At 41.6% G+C, this 14,817-nt stretch overlaps 1 protein-coding gene across 2 annotated transcripts in view; it reads right to left on the bottom strand.

Annotated features, from left to right (window-relative positions):
• The window catches only part of LOC139455638 (organic cation transporter protein-like), a 36,044-nt gene that overhangs the window by 5,413 nt on the left and 15,814 nt on the right, over window positions 1-14,817 (bottom strand). For both annotated transcript variants that reach the window (XM_071237194.1, XM_071237193.1), the window contains exons 4-9: window positions 11,466-11,662; window positions 9,276-9,509; window positions 7,477-7,611; window positions 6,656-6,744; window positions 4,601-4,718; window positions 3,031-3,103 (exon numbers count right to left, since the gene is read on the bottom strand). In XM_071237194.1, coding sequence (XP_071093295.1) covers window positions 3,031-3,103; window positions 4,601-4,718; window positions 6,656-6,744; window positions 7,477-7,611; window positions 9,276-9,509; window positions 11,466-11,662 — 846 coding nt within the window. The remainder of the gene's footprint in view (window positions 1-3,030; window positions 3,104-4,600; window positions 4,719-6,655; window positions 6,745-7,476; window positions 7,612-9,275; window positions 9,510-11,465; window positions 11,663-14,817) is intronic.

Raw genomic sequence — 14,817 nt, 5'->3', positions numbered from 1 at the left:
ATCCCTTGGACGGAGGGGCTTTTTATGCAATATTCCTGGGACAGAGGGATTTTCTAAACAACATCCCTTGGACGGAGGGGCTTTTTATTCAATATTCCTGGGACAGAGGGATTTTCTAAACAACATCCCTTGGACGGAGGGGCTTTTTATTCAATATTCCTGGGACAGAGGGACTTTCTTAACAACATCCCCTGGACAGAGGTACTTTCTATACAATATCCCTTGGACAGAGGGACTTTCTATACAATATCTCTTGGACAGAAGAACTTTCTATACAATATCTCTGGGAGAGAGGGACTTTCTATACAATATTCCTGGGAGAGAGGGACTTTCTATACAATATCCCTGGGACAGAGCGACTTTCTATACAATATCCCTTGGACAGAGGGACTTTCTATACAATATCTCTGGGACAGAGGGACTTTCTATACAATATCCCTGGGACAAAGGGACTTTCTATACAATATCTCTGGGACAGAGGGACTTTCTTAACAACATCCCTGGGACAGAGGGACTTTCTATGTAACATCCCTGGGACAGAGGGACTTTCTATACAATATCTCTGGGACAGAGGGACTTTCTATACAATATCCCTGGGACAGAGGGACTTTCTATACAATATCCTTTTGACAGAGGGACTTTCTATGTAACATTCCTGAGATAGAGGGACTTTCTATACAATATTCCTGGACAGAGGGACTTTCTATGCAATATTCCTGGGATAGAGGGACTTTCTATGTAACATTCCTGAGATAGAGGGACTTTCTATACAACATCCCTGAGATAGAGGGACTTTCTATACAACATCCCTGGGACAGAAGTACTTTCTATACCATATCTCTGGGACAAAGGGACTTTCTATACAATATTCCTGGGATAGAGGGACTTTCTATACAACATCCCTGGGACAGAGGGACTTTCTATGCAATATTCCTGGGACAGAGGGACTTTCTATACAATATCCCTCAGATAGAGGGACTTTCTATACAATATTCCTGGGACAGAGGGACTTTCTAAACAACATCACAGGGACGGAGGGGCTTTTTATGCAATAGCCCTTGGACAGTGGGATTTTCTATACAACATTACTGGGACGGAGGGGCTTTTTATGCAATAGCCCTTGGACAGAGGGATTTTCTAGACAACATCCCTTGGACAGAGGGGCTTTTTATGCAATATTCCTGGGACAGATGGACTTTCTAAACAACATCCATGGGACCAGGGGTCCGGAAACCGTCATATGCGCCGGACATGTCCGATTGGGAATCTCAAATGTCCGGTTTAAAATATTGCTTACCGGACATTTTAAAAAGTGTTGTCCGGACATTCTTAAATTTTGACCGGACATGATCAACAGTTAGGACTGAGCAGTTTCTGTCTGCAGTTGCAACACAATGAAGATTAACTACACAGACAAGCTTTGTTTGTTTTGATTGCTGTAAACTTTTATACATCGTACCTACATGATAGTCCAATCGGTCAATCACTGTAATAGGCAATAAACTGAGTTGACACTGATTAATCGAGGATTAATTACTGAGAACATCTTGTTAATTTGAGTTAAAGGTGTTTACAACTGTACATTAATACCTTGCATTATCGATGTACCTCATTATCCTCACAATGCTACGATACGAAACCTCAGACAAGAAGCGAAAGCGTGACGACAGCCAGTCGACCGATGCAGATCAGTCGAGCGAACTGCCAAACCCTCAAAGTCTGGACGATCATTTTGTAAGTCGTGGCTAACGACTTTCACTTGGTTGACATACAATGAGGATTTGCAGATTTTATTGTTTTCAGTAGCTAGTCGTATATTGAATCTTGATTGACCGCCATTTTGCTTTCTCGGACGATCGATATCCAATTTTTTTATGGTCAATAATTAAGTACAGATGAAAAAAGTATTCAAATAACAATTGCTATCAACGATATTTTAGTATTTGTGATTAAATTATCTGTCTTGTTTTTAAAAAAATCTTTAGTTTAAAAAAACCCTTTTCCCGTGAGGTCACGTGATAACCAAATATGGGATAATAGTCTCGATCCAAATGTTACAACGCGTACACTTGAGCAGACTCATGAATATAACTCATGAATATTAATTAGACCATTCACTACGTTAACAGATCGTTATTATAACAGAAACAAACGTATGTTTTCCATGTAAATCTAAAATGATATTATTTGTTATTAATTGTCCGGTGAATTAAACAATTGGTTAAATTGAAACAATTCATAATTCATCATATTATGAATACGTAAACTTGTAATGTGTGTGAAAAGTCGTACTAAAATACGCAATTTGAAGGGGGCGTGGCCTAAATGCAAATGTCCGATTGGGATTTTAAATTTTCCGAACCCCTGCATGGGACAGAGGTACTTTCTATACAATATCCCTTGAACAGAAGGATTTTCTCAACAACATCCCTTGGACGGAGGGGCTTTTTATGCAATATTCCTGGGACAGAGGGATTTTCTAAACAACATCCCTTGGACGGAGGGGCTTTTTATTCAATATTCCTGGGACAGAGGGACTTTCTTAACAACATCCCTTGGACAGAGGTACTTTCTATACAATATCCCTTGGACAGAGGGATTTTCTAAACAACATCCCTTGGACAGAGGTACTTTCTATACAATATCCCTTGGACAGAGGGATTTTCTAAACAACATTCCATGGACGGAGGGGCTTTTTATGCAATATCCCTGGGACAGAGGGATTTTCTATACAATATCCCTGGGACATAGGGACTGTCTATACAATATCACTGGGACATAGGGATATCCTTGAGAAAGTTCCCCCTGAATGGTAATTCTCCAAAACGAGGTCCACGTAAAAACAATAAGATGATGTCACAAGAGGTTTATAAGTCATATTTCAACTCAAATAATTAAACCTTATCACACTTTACTCTCACATATCATGCATGGACACCTAATAATGTCTATGGTATTTCTGTGTGAAAGAAATGAAGGTGACAGTTTCATGCATGGATACTTTATTATGTCTTGAGTTATGTCACTTACCAGGCTGTTTATTTGTGGGGCAATGACGCCCCCGACGCGGGTCCAGAAGGCACAGGTTCCCATTCCAATATTTCTGCAAGCAAAAGAAGGTCACTACAGAATTCATTTTAGTATCATTTTTAAAGTCACAGGTTGATCATGTCAGTTCAACTCAAGAGGTGAAATGCCAAAGAAAGAAAAGATCTATATGATATGATATGATAACAGTCTATAAACACATAGCCTAAAGGAAGTGGTTTTAAACTTCTAGATAACACTTCTTTGATAACTAATACCTGATAACAGTGGGATACACTTCTTAGATACCTCATACCTGATAACTGTGGGACACACTTCTTAGCTAACTCATACCTGATAACAGTGGGAAACAGTCCCCTGATAACTCATACCTGATAACCATGGGATACACTTCTAAGATACCTCATACCTGATAACTGTGGGATACACTTCTTAGATAACTCATACCTGATAACAGTGGGATACAGTTCTTAGATAATTCATACATGATAACAGTGGGATGCAGTCCCTGATAACTCATACCTGATAACCATGGGATACACTTCTAAGATACCTCATACCTGATAACTGTGGGACACACTTCTTAGCTAACTCATACCTGATAACAGTGGGAAACAGTCCCCTGATAACTCATACCTGATAACCATGGGATACACTTCTAAGATACCTCATACCTGATAACTGTGGGATACACTTCTTAGATAACTCATACCTGATAACAGTGGGATACAGTTCTTAGATAACTCATACCTGATAGATGTGGCAAACACTTCTTAGATAACTCATACCTGATAACAGTTAGATACTGTTCTTAGATAATTCATACCTGATAACAGTGGATTACAGTTCTTAGATAACTCATACCTGATAGATGTGGCATACACTTCTTAGGTAACTCATACCTGATAACAGTGGGACACACTTCTTAGATAACTCATACCTGATAACTGTGGGACACACTTCTTAGATAACTCATACCTGATAACTGTGGGATACACTTCTTAGTTAACTCATACCTGATAACTGTGGGACACACTTCTTAGATAACTCATACCTGATAACAGTGGGATACACTTCTTAGTTAACTCATACCTGATAACTGTGGGACACACTTCTTAGTTAACTCATACCTGATAACTGTGGGACACACTTCTTAGATAACTCATACCTGATAACTGTGGGACACACTTCTTAGATCTATAACTCATACTTTATAACTGTGGGATACACTTCTTAGATAATTCATACCTGATAACTGTGGGACACACTTCATAGATAACTCATACCTGATAACTGTGGGATACAGTCCCCTGATAACTCATACCTGATGACGGTGGGATACACTTTTTAGATAATTCATACCTGATAACAGTGGGATACAGTTCTTAGATAACTCATACCTGATATCAGTGGTACACAGTCCTCTGATAACTCATACCTGATGATGGTGGGATACACTTTTTAGATAATTCATACCAGATAACAGTGGGATACAGTTCTTAGATAACTCATACCTGATAACAGTGGTACACAGTCCTCTGATAACTCATACCTGATAACTGTGGGATACAGCTCCGATGTGTACAGGAAGTACAAACTGAACAGCGCTGCCACTGCAAACCTGCCGACGATGGCAAATCCGGTGGACAGAGAAAGATGTAACTCTGAAGCTGATCAGACCAACAGCCAGTTAGGTACATACAAACTATAAAAAGTCTACTCATGATGTACTGCTGATAATACATTTAGTTCATCAAGAGAACGAGAAACATTCACAGTCATGCACAAAGGTTCTGTTTTCAAGTGGCTGCAAGATATCCTTCTCTTTTGAACAAATTCTTCATTAGTTTGATCAGGAATGAAGTACACTGGAAGATTAGCAATAGCAGGGACAAAAAAAATGCAATTATGGAGACAGGGTGTTTTTGTAAAACAATTAATAATTTGTTCCAGAAAAAGATCAGAAAAAATCAAGTATCCTCAGTATCTACACACACACACACACAATTTGCTGGATGTCCTGAACAAAACGTGTTGTGATGCTTATTGCTATGATTATGATGATTATGATTATAATATACTGCACTTATCCAGATACTAGTATCTACTCAAATCAGTTCATTTGTTCCCAGACCGGTTGATCCATATGATTTCCAGTTTTTATTTTCAACTCCCTGGAAATATACAGCCCAAGCTGCCTACAGGCAGGGGCACGGGTGGCTGTCATCGAGGCCACCACAATTTGAGTTGCGTCCCTTGGGCATGCCATGAACCAATGATCATGGTTTCAAACCATGGTTTACAGGTTTGTCAGCACCATATTATGATCGTTGGTGTCACCCTGGTGAGGCCTTAGGCCTGCATCACTTCAACTTTTTCTCCCACATCAAGCTGGCATATGTCCTAACTGGACTACTGTTCAAAGTGTAAGTAAACCCACTAATTTGTCCAGTCTGTCACAATTTAGCTGGAATACAGCTGAGTGCAGCAATAAGGTGAGGTGAAATGGGGCTTAACATCACGATTATTGCACTTATATAACCATGTACATGCACGTGTGTGGTTGTTTGTACTAGTCTGGACTGATGCCGATTTTATAGTGCTAGCCCACTGAGATGCCATGCCACAGTTTAAAATGAATACCCCACTCAGACTCAGTAAACTGACTCAGGGCCAACCACTCCTTACTTTAACCCCTTAATGCTGAGCCCCAGACAGGGTAACAACAAGTACCATCTTTAAATGTCTTTTGGTATGAAGCAGCTGGGGATCGAACCCCGGACGTTCCGCTCTCTGGGCAGACTCCCTACCATGGAGGCAGTCAAGTGCAGCAGTGGTAAATACTTCTGCTATAACAGTGGTAAATACTTCTGCTATAACAGTGGTAAATACGTTTCATATAACAGTGGTAAATACTTCTGATGTAACAGTGGTAAATACTTCTGCTATAACGGTGGCAAATACGTTTCATATGACAGTGGTAAATACTTCTCACAAGACAGTGGTAAATACTTCTCACATAACAGTGGTAAATACTTCTCACATAACAGTGGCAAAAAACTTCTCACATAACAGTGGTAAATACTTTTCACATGACAGTGGTAAATACTTCTGCTATAACAGTGGTAAATGCTTCTGCTACAACAGTGGTAAATACTTCTCACATAATAGTGGTAAATACTTCTCACATGACAGTGGTAAATACTTCTGTTATAACAATGGTAAATACTTCTTACATAACAGTGGTAAATACTTATCACATGACAGTGGTAAATACTTCTCACATGACAGTGGTAAATACTTCTCACATAACAGTGGTAAATACTTCTCACATGACAGTGGTAAATACTTCTCACATAACAGTGGTAAATACTTCTCACATGACAGTGGTAAATATTTCACACATGACAGTGGTAAATACTTCTCACATGACAGTGGTAAATATTTCTCACATAACAGTGGTAAATACCTCTGATGTAACAGTGGTAAACACTTCTGACAACTGTGGTAAATATATACTTCTGAAAAAGAGTTATTTTTCTCTTTCTGCCTGTTGTCACAATACAAACAAATAATGATGTGGCACTGGTGTATGGTAAATCCTTACCTGTTTTTCCTGAGGGAAGGGCACCAGCAACAATGCAGGTAACAGCAGCAAGCAAGGCAAAGGTGACAACAGAATATCGACGCTTAGCACTGAAACAGTAAGTCACACCATATCGTCATGGTTATTAATCTTATTGCTGGGATATCCCTGCAAAGTGTCAGCATCATGGGCTTTGTTTTTTCAGAGGAGATGTTACAATGTTAAAGATGAATGGACAGAAAATGTGTCACAACATAAGCTTGGGTTCGGGGAAGCAAAAAATGAGATCAGTGATCATAGTTTGTTTGTTTCTTGTTTAACGCCGCACTATAAGACAGCGGCCTGTAAATAATCAAGCCTGGACCAGACAATCCAGTGAGTGATGTTATGAGCAAAGGCACCCCTTCTGGGTATATATGATGACACGCTATCAACCAGGTCACCAAGTCTGACTACCTGATTTATCAGCTGCCTCATACAAGTACAGGGTGGTGAGGACAAACTTTAACCCAGAATCCCCACAGGAACACACCTGTGAAGAACTGAGTTAGATGTGGTCTTCAGCAACCCATGCTTGTCATAAGAGGCGACTATGCTCTTTGCAAGAGGTGACTGACATGATTGGGTGGTCAGGCTTGCTGACTTGGTTGATGCATATCATCATATCCCAATTGCGCAGATCATGATGTCAATCACTGGAATGTCTGGTCCAGACTTGATCATTTACAGACGGCCATCATAAGGAATACTGCAGAGTGTGGCATTACACAACAAACACACAAACTCACAGTGACAAGTCGTCAGAAAAGGTAGACTTTGTTACATATACAATGTTTACTGACTACTTCATGATGACGATGTCAAGGAGGTAGGCGGCCATCTCAACACTGGCTCCGATGAGGAAGATGATGTACTTGTTGCCCTTCAGAGAAGTGATCCGTAAGGTCAGTCCATAGTAGCCGACAGAGACAGCCAGCCTACAACATTGAAGTGGGGAGCTCAATGATAAACACACTGATTGTACAGTGACGTGACCTTCACAACCTTCAGCAATATTAAATTACCAGAAATGTCTGATAACATTAAACACACCTGAGAAAGCCTGAAATTCCAGGATACCTTGGACATCTTAGATAAACTAACTCAGGGTAGCAGAGTAGTGACCAACTGTTTCATTAGGATTCTAGAAGTTGGTGAGTAAAAAAGAAAACGTACAACTTTATGGATAACAACTTCTGGTGTACTGCATATACACCATTATCAATCGAGAGCTACTACAACCAGGGAGTCTACTAGGGCTGGGACGGGTAACTGACGGGTACTGAGTAGGACCCGGGTACCCACAGGACTACCCAGACCCGTGGTTAGTCAAATGATATATTGTTAAATGACAAAAAGTATCTAAAACTCTATGTTTAAACTATAAGTCACAAATGTTCGCAGTTGTTCCTGACTACTACGCCCATTCCTTCTGACTTTTATATGTTTGAATAAAAATAAAACTTCAGTGAGCTTCACTGTATACACCAGATCGTTTCATACATGTATCTAAACACATTTCACCATAGCTACGGTCAAATTTTTCCTCATCGGACAGTTTGTACCTACCTCTTCAGACCTACCCGGGTAGGGTCGGGTAATAGGGGGTGGGTACCCGGGTAGGGTCGGTTAATAGGGGGTGGGTACCCAGGTAGAAAATTTTGACTCGTCCCAGCCCTGGAGTCCACACAGAGGGAGTGGGCACTCGTCACAGGCAGACAAGGTGTAATACCCTTCATCTCTGTTCATTAGAACTTTGTGAGGGCAGATTCCTACAGCTATAGCTGTTTCTATAGAGTAGTGACAACTGTTATCCCTGTCATGCAAGGATTAGGTTTCTTACAATGGTGTCCTACTATTCTACAGACAGGCATTGTATCGCAATGAATATGACATCAATATCAGATACATAATGTGCCAATTTCAGTTGGTGTTCTGCCTCACACACTTTGAAAATTCTACATGTACTAGGAACTGCAACTCAACATTTTGTAACCTACATCAGCTAATTCATCACTTGAAACTGCATCACAACCATCCTTATTAAAATTAGGGGATTGTCATGTTAAACCTCTGACTTACAAATCACAAATGAGTAAGTTACAATGTCACGGGGTAATTTATAACATGATTTCAGATCAGTTTCCTTACTGACTCTAATTTGGTTAATATAAATAAAGATTTCCGGTAAAAAAATGATCAAGTAATGGTAATGAACATTTCCTAATTTGTTTCAGTTTAAGTCCCTGCATCATACAGTCACATCACACCAATGTGTGGGAAAATCCCCAAAGTCATGCAGGTCATTGACGTTTACCATTTTTGGTGAAAACCAAGCGTCATAAATGAGACAAATTAAGAACTTGTGACCCACAGAATCAGGCAGCCAAGGGCCATAAGTCTGATGACAAGTGACTAAATAGACTTTTGTACAATATTGCATCCATATAGTTGCAACATCAATTATGGCCAAATATATATTATTTGTACATGTGTGTTCAAAGAAAGCTTTGCCAACTGTAAAATATCAACAGCACAGAATTAATCACATTTGTTTTTTTAAAACTGTTTGCGCAAATGAAGTGAGACAGGCTATGCTTACCATTGATAGAAAAGAATTAAACTTCTTTTTCTCAGTCGTGGAGTTTTCAGGAGAGTAAGGAATGCATACTTCTGTCTGAGAGTCTCTTGTCTGCCCTCTGCAATAGCCCTCACAGACATCCAGCTTTCTCTGGGGAATTCCTTCTTGTTGAACTTGGCCATTTTCTCCACCAGCTTCTCAGCTCCATCCAGCTTCCCATACATCACCATCCAGCGTAGAGACTCAGGCATTATACTGAAAGTGTTTCCAAGATTTCACAAATACAGTGAAACATGCCTTAATTTGTGAGGAGTGAGATAACTGTTTTATTACCTACGAGGGCAAACATATCGGGGTTCATAAAAATCACATGTCCCCTTGGATAATATCAGAAGACAACAGTGTAGTGTTTCCATCATTGCTGACTTCCTTCGAATCTTATTGTAACGTGAGGTCGCAATGACATCACACTAGAAACAACGTCAAAGCGGAAGATTGTTGACGACTGCTGTTGTGACTTGTTGTTCTTTTAGATAAACACTAAAATTTGTCTCTGTATGTCAACATCTTCTTCAGTAATAAATAGAACATTTTGTGTTCATGTCATACAATGTTTACGACTCTCGTGCCTAAATTCTGGTATTTACACACTCGTGTCATAAACATAACATATGGCATGAACACGAACATAATGATCTATTTATCAAGGTTTGAAGTGACATAGTAATGTAAACAGATGTGTCTGCATCTAAGAATTCCATACGTGCCACTCTGTATTATACTTTGTGACAGCAAGTGTGCAGACATAAAGAGAAGGGGACATTTCAAAAGTTTCAGAAAATAAAATAATCAAAACAGATCTTGATGATCAGTTTGTCAAGTATGTAACAGTGCATGCAGTGTAGAGGTTAAACTTGTACACAATATTCTCTCTGTCTCTGGATCAGTGTGAAAACCAGTAAGAGATAAACATGGTGATTCAAGTGACCATTGAAAACCTTTGAGATGGACCCCATCGTACATCACTATTAGAAGAGATGATGATAACTGTGTTGCAACTCAAGAAGAATGAATGACAGGTCCACATACTGCACCTGCACCTGCACCTGCTACAGTTAGTGCACATGGCTGCCCCCCTCATATATTCCACATGCCAATTAAACTGTGATCGTCCCTAGCATGCAAGATGCCCACCTTACACAAATGTGTCTCCCCACATCATCAACAAATCTGTTCTCCAGTGTAATGAAGTTGACTGTCAACCTAGAAATACTGTTGTCCTCGTGTGTTGGTTTCTTTTGTTTTTTGGTGTTTAACGCCCGACTCAGCAATATTCCAGCTATATGACGGCGGTTTGTAAATAATTGAGTCTGGACTAGACAATCCAATGACTGATATCATGAGCATCGATCTACGCAATTTGGATACGATGACATGCATCAACCAAGTCAGTGAGCTTGACCACCTGATCCTGTTTGTCACCTCTGTCAAACATGGGTTATTGAAGATCTATTCTAACCTATTCTATTCATGATGGACTCACCATATGTAGAATGCAGCCAGCAGACTGATACTCCTCACACCGAGCAGGGATCATGAGAGACTCACAATATGTAGAATGCAGCCAGCAGACTCTGATACTCCTCACACCGAGCAGGGATCATGATAGACTCACCATATGTAGAATGCAGCCAGGAGACTCTGATACTCCTCACACCGAGCAGGGATCATGATAGACTCACCATATGTAGAATGCAGCCAGGAGACTCTGATACTCCTCACACCGAGCAGGGATCATGATAGACTCACCATATGTAGAATGCAGCCAGGAGACTCTGATACTCCTCACACCGAGCAGGGATCATGATAGACTCACCATATGTAGAATGCAGCCAGCAGACTCTGATACTCCTCACACTGAGCAGGGATCATGATAGACTCACCATATGTAGAATGCAGCCAGGAGACTCTGATACTCCTCACACCGAGCAGGGATCATGATAGACTCACCATATGTAGAATGCAGCCAGCAGACTCTGATACTCCTCACACCGAGCAGGGATCATGATAGACTCACCATGTGTAGAATGCAGCCAGCAGACTCTGATACTCTTCACACCGAGCAGGGATCATGATAGACTCACCATATGTAGAATGCAGCCAGGAGACTCTGATACTCCTCACACCGAGCAGGGATCATGATAGACTCACCATATGTAGAATGCAGCCAGCAGACTCGGCAAACAAATTGCAAGCTGTACGTATCGCCAGTCTCGGATAAGAAAGGTAATGACTGCAAGGGCCATGACACTTGCACCCCAAAAACACTCAATGATGCCACCAGCTATTGGACGATAGGCTGGTAGAAACATCTCAGCTACTAACACATAGCTGGATATCTGGAGACCCTACAACACAGACACACACAGTGAGAGAGTGAGTGAGTTACAGTTTATTCCAGGTGTTGAGTGAAATATCATGTTTCTTTCATCGAGTGACAGGGGTAAAGGAGAAGAAAAATAACTCCTTAGACGTTTACCGCTTTGGTAAAACCCATGTATCACAAGGAAGAGCTACAGACATAAGTGGATATCTGAAGAGCCTGGATAATTTTGTAAAATATTTTTGATATCCATGACCAACCAATAGGTTAAAAATCTCACTTTGACTTCTCATATTTTAAAACTATAGCATCTTAGGAACACAAAAATACAGTTAACAAGGTTTATCTTATGTCTATTACAGAGATACATGGCATCAAACATTTAGACTCCCATTTTCAGATCTATAACTATTTATGCAATAATTGCAGTTTTTAGACATAATGTCTGATTAATTGAATGCAGACATGTATGCTGAAATGTTTTGAAATAATGTGTTCATTACATTATGCACTAATGACAGAAAAACAAGATGTACAGTCTGCACACATGGCCATTTTTTTCCGGAAGTAAGTTAATGACGTCACAGCACAATTGTTTCCTAGCACCCATAAGGCCAGGGTTTTTTTATTTTTAGGATTACGGGATTTTCAGCCCAAAATCCAGGGTTGGAGGAGCGAAAAAAAAAGAAAATAAAAGCCAGATGCACTTTTTTTTAATGCAGAAACCCTCTGGCATACTTTATTAACATATTCTGTGCTCAAAAGACGGCCATTTGTGACGATAAAGCCCCATGTAACAATAAAAATTCTACCACATACAACACTGACAATTGTCAAGGCTTTTCATGCTCGGCTTCGAGATCAACAAAGTTCGATTAAGTATCTCTTTACTAGTTTACAACAGTAAATTCATGTTTTTTTATTAAAAGGTGATGATAACAAAGAAAATAACTGACTATGTGGCTATCGGCAGGGGGAAAAAATGGAAATCTGATTTATCTGTTTTACATTTTCTAAAAAAATTAGAATCCGGGTCCGTAATCCGAAAAATATAAAATGCCTGGCCTAAGGTCCCTTGTCTCCTGTTGGGTCACATTGGCTTAGATTAAATTTTCGACATGAAATAAAGGTGAAGCATGGGATTGTAAACCCTTGAGAGGGAAGAGAGGTTCCATCTTCCTGAGGCTAGGGAGTCCCAAGAGTGTAAAAGTCCAGTTTCCCCCCTTGCCAAACCAGGCTGGAATTTCTGGGATTGATCGTACCGCCACCAGTGTCTATTACGAGTAATTTCCCTTCTATGTCGCTCCTTTTTTAAATCAGATTCCACCTCTCATAACCCTTGCATTTGCTTCAAACAATTTTGCAGCACCCAGTGAAGATGATCTAATTGATAATTAAAACCTGTAATGTGTTAAAATGGGTCTTACTTCACGAAGTGCATCAAATCATGTAAACACCTTGACGACAAAGGTTTGGAAAATATCTGTTTACACCGACTTGGCGGTATACATGCTTTGCAAATCCTGCAATCAACCGAAATCTGCAGAGCAGTTTAAGAACCGAATGTCTATTTCATTTGGACTACGTATAGACTCGTTAGTCACACCTAAATATAACTCCATAATTCCAGGAGGTGAATGAGAGTTTCAGGAAGGAGGAGGGAGATTCAGGAGGGAGAAGAGAGCTTCAGGAAGGGGGAAGAGAGCTTCAGGAAGGGGAAGAGAGCTTCAGGAGGGGGAAGAGCTTCAGGAAGCGGGAAGAGAGCTTCAGGAGGGGGAAGAGCTTCAGGAAGGGGGAAGAGAGCTTCAGGAGGGGAAGAGAGCTTCAGGAGAAGGAAGAGAGCTTCAGGAAGGGGAAGAGCTTCAGGAAGGGGGAAGGGAGATTCAGGAGGGGAAGAGAGCTTCAGGAGAAGGAAGAGAGCTTCAGGAAGGGGAAGAGAGCTTCAGGAGGGGAAGAGAGCTTCAGGAGAAGGAAGAGAGCTTCAGGAGGGGAAGAGAGCTTCAGGAGAAGGAAGAGAGCTTCAGGAAAAGAATGAGAGCTTCAGGAGAAGGAAGAGAGCTTCAGTAGAAGAAAGAGAGCCTCAGGAGCGGGGAGGGAGATTCAGGAGAAGGAAGAGAGCTTCAGTAGAAGGAAGAGAGCCTCAGGAGGGGGGAGGGAGATTCAGGAGAAGGAAGAGAGCTTTGAGAGGGGGAAGAGAGCTTCAGGAGAAGGAAGAGAGCTTCAGGAGGGGAGGGAGATTGAGAAGGGGAAGGGAGTTTCAGGAGAAGGAAGGGGCTTTGGAGGGGGAAGAGAGCTTCAGGAGTGGGGAGGGAGATTCAGGAGAAGGAAGAGAGTTTCAGTAGAAGGAAGAGAGTCTCAGGAGGGGGGAGGGAGCTTCAGAAGGAAGAGAGCTTCAGGAGAAGAAAGAGAGCTTCAGGAGGGGGGAGGGAGATTGAGAAGGGGAAGGGAGCTTCAGGAGATGAAGAGAGCTTTGGGAGGGGGAAGAGAGCTTCAGGAGAAGGAGGGAGATTCAGGGGGGGGTAGGGAGATTCAGGAAGGGGAAGAGAGCTTCATGAGAAGGGAGGGAGCTTCAGGAGAAGAAAGAGAGCTTTAGGAGGGGGGGAGATTCAGGAGAAGGAAAAGAACTCGAGGAGAGGGAAGAGAGATCCAGGAGAAAGAAAGGAGGTTCAGGAGGAGGAATGGAGCTTCAGGAAAAGGAAGGGAGCTTCAGGAGAAGGAAGGGGGCTTCAGGAGGGGAAGAGAGATTCAGAAGGAGGAAAGGAGATTCAGGAGGGGGAAGGAAGATTCAGGAGGGGGAACGGTTCTTCAGGAGAAGGAAGGGAGCTTCAGGAGAAGGAAGGGAGATTCAGGAGAAGGAAGGGAGCTTCAAGGGGTGGGAGGGAGCTTCAGGAGATGGACGGGAGATTCAGGAGGTGGGAGAGAGATTCAGGAAGGAGGTGGAAGATTCAGGAGGGGGGAGAGAGATTCAGGAGGTGGGGGAGAGACTCAGGAGGGGGAACGGATGTTCAGGAGAAGGAAGGGAGCTTCAGGAAGGGGGAAGAGAGCTTCAGGAGAAAGAAGGTGCTTCAGGAGGGGAAGACAGATTCAGGAGAAGGAAGGGAGGTTCAGGGGGTGGGAGGGAGGTTCAGGAGAAAGAAGGGGCTTCAGGACGGGAAGGGAGCTTCAGGAAGGGAGAAGAGA

Source organism: Haliotis cracherodii, unplaced genomic scaffold (genome assembly GCF_022045235.1).
Source record: "Haliotis cracherodii isolate W230 unplaced genomic scaffold, xgHalCrac1.p SCAF_11, whole genome shotgun sequence".
Taxonomy (NCBI): Eukaryota; Metazoa; Mollusca; class Gastropoda; order Lepetellida; family Haliotidae; genus Haliotis; species Haliotis cracherodii.
Note: the sequence above shows the minus strand (reverse complement) of the source record. Positions and strands in the feature narration are given on the sequence as shown.